The sequence below is a fragment of the Mastomys coucha genome, unplaced genomic scaffold (assembly GCF_008632895.1).
Source record: "Mastomys coucha isolate ucsf_1 unplaced genomic scaffold, UCSF_Mcou_1 pScaffold20, whole genome shotgun sequence".
In the NCBI taxonomy this organism is placed as follows: Eukaryota; Metazoa; Chordata; class Mammalia; order Rodentia; family Muridae; genus Mastomys; species Mastomys coucha.
In genome coordinates, this window is record NW_022196903.1 from 33,132,612 (window position 1) to 33,140,800 (window position 8,189).

Sequence of the window (8,189 nt, forward strand, 5' to 3'; positions counted from 1 at the left end):
TTTCTCTGTGTAGCCCTGGCTGTCCTGGAACTCACTCTGTAGTCCAGACTGGCCTCAAACTCAGAAATCGCCTGCCTCTGCCTCCCAAGTGTTGGGATTACTGGCATGTACTACCAGCACCAGACCACGACCACCACCCCTGGCAACTGTACCCTGTGTTCAATTCTAACCCCAGAGTCGTGGCATCACCTCCCTGGTGACCCAACTGTCCCCAATCTACAGTGAAATGCTTCTAAAATACAGACTGGACCAGGCCACTCCAGCATAGAGTAAAATTGTGCCCCTTCGCCACTAAGTTGAATCAGTGGATAAGGGTGCTTGCCACCAAACCTAGTGAATGACCTGAGTTCAATTCCTGCACTGGACATGGTGGAGGGAGAGACTTGACTCCGGCAAGTTGTCCTCTGACCTCCATATGTGCGCACCCACACATTCACAAACTAAATGTTTTATCTATCCTTTATATTGGTATGGGGGCCTCTTGGGATCTTTCCCATCATCGCCCTGCACCCACCCTGCCCCTTCCTTGCTCACTGAACCCTCTGCTTCCCCCAGAAAGCACCTCTGCTCTGTCCCGTCTGAGGAAAGTACATAATTAAAAGTGCCCCTCTGCGTCGTTTAGGAATGAAGCTTGAGGGTGACAGAAACACTGCAGGTACAAGGTCCTGCCCCCCTTGATTCTGATTTATTGTTCTCTGTACCTCAGTTTCTCTCAGCAGGAATACAAACAGTTCCCACCACGTTGGCCATTATCACTATGAGCTCTACCTTCAGATCTCTCAGCCTGAAAGCTTTCCCTCACAGTATTCCCAGGGTACTCAGTGACATCTGCTCTGATTGCCACCTGCTCAGAGGGGCTTGTCTGGTAACAGCCCCCATGAGTCCCTTCCTCTTACCAGATGCACCACCTGCCTAGCCACCTGCCCCATAAAAGGTCTTCCCATCTCCCAGCTGCTTCCCTCTCAGTCAGACCAGCTTTCCTCCACCCAGTCCCCACCCCAGTGGGGTTCATCATCCTATTACCCAATGCAATGATCCAAGCAAGTGTATCACATTCACCAGCAGGAACCAGTCAGTCAGTCTACCCTCTCGTCACCACAGAGCCCATTCCCACTTGTGGTTCACTCTGGCCCTAAGTATAAGTCCCATGTGGCTTTGCATGGCATGAGGCATCTTCCTGCCTGGGCTTGGTGATATTACTATTATTCTCACTTGAGTACCAAGTGTCGTCTCTCGGGCACTTTTTGGGCCGGGACTCATTCTTCCATTGATGAGGACAACAGGTGGTTAGAACCAGTTTCTCTCCCAGATGAGACAACCAGTTTCTCTCCCATGATGTCCTTCATTTCCTTCACCCTTCATTCACACCTGCCTGAGAGTGTGTATTCAGGGACATGTGTACTGCCCATCTCTCTTTCTAGGAAGTCTACTGTGGCAGGGCTATGTCTACCCAAGGGGGCTCTGGATCAAGTGTGCCCGGTGAGCATGTACCAGATGAAAGAGGGGTTAGTAACTAAATAGTGTGTGTGTGTGTGTGTGTGTGTGTGTGTGTGTGTGTGTGTGTATGTGTGGTGTGTGTGTGTGTATGTGTGTGTGTGTGTGTGTGTATGTGTGTACTCGTGCTCACACTGAGCCATCTGTGCCTTTGAGCTCTTAGTACATGGGCCTGGTTGTTTTCTTCTCTCTGGCTAGCCTCTGTAGCCATAAGGTGATAGCACCTTATGGTCATATTGTGATGTCTGTTACCACAGATGACAGAGAGTTGGCGCATAAGCACTCGACATGCCCTCACCTGTTCTTCAACTGCTAGAGAAAGAAAAATTCTCTTCTGTGCCTTTGCACTGGGTTAAGAATTGCAGGTAAAGGGGCTTGGAACACAGCTCTGACGGTACACTGCTTGCCTAGCATGCTCTAAGCCCTGGATCGGTCCTCAGCACTAGATAAATTAGGTGGGAATGTATGCCTAGAGTTGGAAGTTCAAGTTTATCCTCAGCTACATAGAGTTTGAGACTAGCCAAGAATATGTGAAATATTGTCTCTCTCTCTCTTTTTTTTTTTTTTAGGTACTGAAGATACAAGAGAGAGGCGATCCTACCACAGAGTCACCTGTGAAGTTCTCAGCCCCGGAAAGGACAAGCATGTGGCTGGGGAGGCTGGATGTGATTTGCCTCCCATCCCCAGCCGCCCCTGCCGCTCACCATGCCTTGCTCCAGGGCCTTCTTAATGTGTTTAGTGTCCGCTAATGGGAACCAGATCTCCGCGATGATGCACTGCTGGGTGACGTCAATGTTGCACATGTTCAGCACGTGGTAGACGGCCTTCATCTTCTGTACTTTGATGACCCAGGAGTGCCAGTTGGCAGCCGCTTCCTGTAGGAGGCGCTGTCGATGAGACTCTGTTTGGGTAATGACCTGAGCAAAAACAAAAACAGAGAACAAGGAACATTCATGGGGGTATTTGATGCAATGGCAAAAACGGGAGTCATCTGCCATAGTGGCTTCCCCTGCCCTGAAAAGATCGTTTGGTCAGTTTGTCTCCCAGTTGGTCATTATCCCCAGTGACACCAAGTGTGTCCGTGCTTAGAACATTCTGGAATAGCAACAGCCGGAAAACTGGTTGTTGGAGTAAGCTGAGGCAACATCTACTCAGTCCATCATTTGATCCCTAACTATACACGCCTGCTTCCACAATTTGTCTTACAGATCCCTGCCAGAAGGAGCTGCCAGATGGTGTGTGGGGTTTCCGATTCATCCTTGGGCACGACCGAACAGAAGGGGAGGAGCTGGCCAATCGCAGCTTCCCACATCCCTGAAGATGACGCCCAAGCCCCGCTATGTATAAGCACAATCTGCCTTACTTCCTCCCACTCTCCTCATGATGCATTTCTGAGGCCTACATAGAGTATTTTCTTGAAAGAAATCCCTTGAGGGATTTCTTTCCCTCAAGGAATAGCCAGACAGTGGCTAAAAAGGAACAGAGGCAATTAAATACACTAAATACAAATACTCTGGGACAGTAAAAGTATCTGCTAGCCAAGGGCTTTTAAAACACGTGTGCACGTGTGGTGTAACTCCAGCAGTGAGGCTGAAGCAGGAGGGTTGACATGAGTTCAAGACAAGCCTGGATTGCATAACAGATAGTAGCCTTGCTAGGGCTACACAGCAAGACCCAGTCTCAAAAATGAATAAATAAGGGGCTGGAGAGATGGCTCAGCAGTTAAGAGCACTGACTGCTCTTCCAGAGGTCCTGAGTTCAAATCCCAGCAACTACATAGTGGCTCACAACCATCTGTAATGGGATCTGATATCTTCTTCTAGTGTGTCTGAAGAGAGCTACAGTATACTCAGATACATAAAATAAATAATATTAAAAATAAATAAAAAAAAAACCTAGTTTCTAAACCCACACACTGAAGATTTAAATTGTGCTGGCCTACCCAGTAGCCATGTGCAACTTTGAGAATTTGGATTTAATAAAAATTAAACAATGACTCAGTTAGTAAAGCACTTGACAACTGAGTTCAATCCTAGAACCCATCTAAAGTGCCAGGCACTGTGGGATAAGCTAGTAATCCAAGGCTTAGGAGGTAGAGACAGAGGGCCCTGAGGCTTGCTGGCCAGTCAGCCTACCTAACTGGTGAAATCAGGGACCCTGTCTCAAAGAAGGTAAGTGGCGTCCCGGAGGATAACATCTGAAATTGAAATTGTACTCTGGCTTCTACACATATGCACATATATGCATGTACCTGTGCATGTGAGTGCACAATTCAGTCCCTTAGTGAAACTAGCCGTATTTCAAGAGTTTAACAGCCGCCTGTACTAGATAGAGTAGCATGCAGAGCAATTCTGTCATGTGGAGAGTTACAATGAGCAGCACCCATCAGATATCAGAATATCCCATCAGATATGGGCCCAACGACTTCAACAACCAGTTTCCGTGCTGCTGCGGTTCCAGTGTGTTCTCATCACAGACACACTCGGTGTCCCTGGGGATGATGACCGGCCTCTCCAAGGAAATGCATCTGGGATGCATCTAGGACTCACATGGAAAAACCAGACTCACTGTTTTCACAGTCGTTAATCGGCGGAACAGTTTGGTACAGGCAAACTGGTTGTTCCACTCAGTTGGCTGACGAGTCGGTGGCAGACTCATCAGGCAAAGGTTGGCCATGAAGGGCTCCTTTCATCAGATATGGGTGGCTGCCTTGAGGTAAACTAGGAGCAGCATGTAACAGACATACAGAATTGTCAGCCCCCGCTCACTAAACGCTGCTTTCTAGTTGTGCAATCTGCTGCAGCTCCAACCAGAATTGCATAGCAGACATTCCAGGCAGGGGCCTGGGGACAGGATCTACATGGAAAAGGTAGAGACCATCAGCTCACGGCCTGAAGCCCTCACTCACAGTGATTAAGTCTTCCAGCCTCACATTGACACTGTCCAGCATCTCTCTGCGCTCAGCTGCATGCTCTGGGCAGGGGTAGATAGTAGCACGAAACCTGTGTTAAACACATTCCAAAGGACACACATGAGTTCCTACAGAAAAGCTTCTACAATCCCATTGCTATGAGGCCATCACTGACTGACATGACTCAAATGGCTAAGCCTTTGCTGAAATGGCCTCCTGGGTGGTCCTTAGAAAATGATTCACAACTACTGGGCACAGTGCCTCATGCCTATAACCCCAGCACTTAGAAGGCTGATGAGACAGGAGGATTACAAGCTCTAAGCTCCTTCAGAGTGAATTCCAGCCCAGCCTTGGTGTACACCTCAAGGGGAGAGTGCTTTCCTAGCATGAGTGAGGCCTGGGTTCAATACCCAGGACAACATATACACACAAACATAAGTAGCATCAAGATTGTTCTACAGAAACAAGCGAGCACATGGCGATTACTTTTTCTTTTTCTATTTACTCTTTTTCAGTGCCAGTGAATCAAATCCAGGGTCTCCAGCATGTCAGGCAAGTGCCCCACCACCACCATGCTGTGGCCAGTCAGCCCACACAAGTAGCAAGCTAGGGTAGAACAAGGTATAACCTGGGCCAAGCTTTGTCACTACTTTGTTACCTTGGTAACCGGTTAGTTACCTTCTCCCTGTTCATCAGCTATTGAAAGTCGTTGTGTCTTCAGCATCATTTAAAACGACCTTCTGGAAGTTACTCTAAAGCCCTAGTCAACTTCAAAGAGGGCCCAGTCACGTGCATTCTGCACGGCACAACCCTTTACCCGTGTCCAACCCCAGTCACCACGAGTCTCTCACCCATCACAGATCTTCTTGATTTTCAGCCTGAGCTGTTCTCCTTGGTAAAATATGATGAATATATTCTTTTTCATTTCTTCTTTCTGGAATATCAGAAAAAAAAATTATTTTCCATCCTGTCTTTCTTCCTTCCTTCTTTCCCAGAGTTGGGGGTGGATGCCCTGTGTAAATATTCCTCCACTGAGCTAGACCTAACAGAACATAAACTATAAAATCTGAAAGCCCCAAAGTAACAGGGGGCGCTGCTTGCTAATCAAGGAGGCCACAGGTGGGCGTCTAATTCTGCTATCACCCCAATGGGGAAGAGCCATGCTCACACCTAAGAAAACACCTCAAAGAGGGGCTAGGGTATTCTGATATCAAAACGGTAATAGTTAGCAGGGCATCAGAAGCAGCCATAAACATGTGCATGTTACAGGTTAGTCTATGCCTGATACTTAACAAAGGCAAAGCTGTGACTAAGTTTTGACTCACACAGCTACTAACTAGGTGCCCTTAAGAACATTGCTTAGGCCGGTGGGTGTGGTGGCACACGCCTTAAATCCCAGCACTCAAGAGGGACTTAAAGTTTCAGGCAGTCAGGGCTAAGTAGTGAGACCTGCTCAAAACAAAGGAACAAACAAATGAAACAAGCAAACAAACAAAAAAGCCATGGCTTAAAGTGTGTTTCAGACTGGGGGTATAGCTCAGTGGCTGAGAGCTCACTGGGCTTGTGCAAAGCCCTGGGTTCAAACCTCAGCCATGCAAACACAAAATTTATTTGTGAACACGCAAATATGGAACTGAAACAGTGCCTGTCAGCTTGTTGTCGCTGCTTTTCACTTGAGGGGATAAAGAAAAACTATAAAACACGTTGTTGAAGGTGGCAATCCAATGAACTTACCACAGCACTCTGGGCCTCCGACTCAGGTGCCACCTCAAAGAGATGCCACTGGTCGGGCCCAGAAAGGGTCATGAAAATGTCACACACCCTTCAAGCCAGTAAGCCTGCCTCCTTAGAGTCATCTTACAGAATTGATTCATTAAGAAGAAAAACTCTGCATGCTTAATCCCAGGACTAAGAAGATGAGAAAGAAAGTCTTGAGTTAAAGCCAGCCTGGGGATAGCTACACTATCTCTAAACAACCCCAAAATGTTAGAAGCAGAGACACTATGGAGGATAACCAGAAGCAAATGTCCAGAGATACATCCTGAAGGTCCCACCACTGAGCATCTGTCACAGCAGTAAGTGTACACATGATCACTTTGGTAGCTGCTCATAGGAACAGGTTAGAGGTGTTCTGGAATTTCTGCAAATGCCTACTTCACACTATTTCCAAATATCCTCCACCTATGGAAGCTTGCTGGTCTTTTTCTGAACATTGAGGTCATCCAGTCTCTAGATCTGCTAGAATCAGGGATCCATTCTGACTTCCTGACACCTGCTAGGTGGCCCTCTGTCCATGATCCTTTCTCCAGATAATCCCTTTATAAATACACCTTCTCAGGGCCTGGAGAGCTCAGTCGGTAGAGCATAACTACACATTCTCACCATGATGACTACATTGTCAAAACCTAATTGTAAAGTAGCAATTCAACATCACAATTTAAAATAACCATAGAAACTGGGTATGGTGCCCATGCCTGTGATCTAAGCACTTGGACACTATAGGCAGGAAGAGCAGAGGTTCAAGGCCTGTCTCTGCTACATGGACAATTTGAAGTCAGTCTGGGGCACGGAAAACACTGTCAAAACACACACACACACACACACACACACACACACACACACACACACAAAGAGTAAAGGATTCACAGAATTATGGGCAGGAAGTTTCTTATTACTTTAAGTGAAAAAGAGAAGGAAATCATCTCCATATAAATTATAACTACACTCAGAGGGGAGAGACAGGCGGATTTCTGAGTTCGAGGCCAGCCTACTCTACAGAGTGAGTTCCAGAACAGCCAGGGCTACACAGAGAAACCTTATCTTGAAAAACCAAATAAAGGGGCTGGAAAGATGGCTCAGTGGTTAAGAGCACTGACTGCTCTTCCAGAGGTCCTGAGTTCAATTCCCAGCAACCACAACCATCTGTAATGGGATCTGATGCCCTCTTCTGGGGTGTCTGAAGAGAGTGACAGAGTACTCACATACATAAAATAAATAAATAAATCTTTAAAGAAAAAAGAAGATAGTTAAAACATATTGGTATACTGGAGAGCATTTGGGGGAACTTTTTTTTAAATTACTCACAGAAAGAGCATGAACACAGTCCCCCACCATCACATATAATGTGGTTGAGTTTCTCCGGTTGGGTCAGCACATCTTGGATGCACTGGATAAGTCTCACCCTGGGATAACCTTACTGTCTCCTCACCAGAGAAATGTGTGCTTTTTTCCCTTATTCTCTATTTTGTTTTAACTATGTTTTTTTTTTAATCAAATGAAACTGAAGATAAATGTTTCAGCCTCTCCACTGGAAGATTACAGACTTCTGGCTTCCGGGAGTGAAGAACAAGTAGACTTAAATATTAATTGCAAGGGTAGAGGAAGCAATTAGCTTATGGATTTAACAGCAACAACTGTGTAGCTTCAGGGAAGAGCCTTCTCACAGGAGGCCTGTGGATTGGAGCAGCAAGCATCTTTTTATCTTGTCAACATCACCTGGGAGGTTGTAAGAAGCGCAGACCCTCAGGCTCCAGGCTCCACCTCAGCCCAGCTAGATCCCAGGTGACCCTTCAACCTGAGGGGGGTGGGGGGTGGTTGGAGGTGGGTGGAGGGACACACTGAAGCTTGACAAATGGACTGATGAAAACAGATCACCCTCACATAGTACTAGTGTCATCCATTTCTAGAAACAAGATACTTTACCTACACAGTTGGAGGAATGAATTAACTGTGCTGTGTTAAGAATTGGTCCTTGAATAGACCTGTCACATGTACTAGGATTTAA

The 8,189-nt window shown here is 46.7% G+C and overlaps 1 protein-coding gene across 3 annotated transcripts in view; it reads right to left on the reverse strand.

Annotated features, from left to right (window-relative positions):
* The window catches only part of Atp6v0a4 (ATPase H+ transporting V0 subunit a4), a 48,282-nt gene that overhangs the window by 28,495 nt on the left and 11,598 nt on the right, over positions 1-8,189 (reverse strand). For all 3 annotated transcript variants that reach the window (XM_031381564.1, XM_031381566.1, XM_031381565.1), the window contains 3 exons: positions 5,257-5,339; positions 4,403-4,496; positions 2,199-2,411 (listed from right to left, as the gene is read on the reverse strand). In XM_031381564.1, coding sequence (XP_031237424.1) covers positions 2,199-2,411; positions 4,403-4,496; positions 5,257-5,339 — 390 coding nt within the window. The remainder of the gene's footprint in view (positions 1-2,198; positions 2,412-4,402; positions 4,497-5,256; positions 5,340-8,189) is intronic.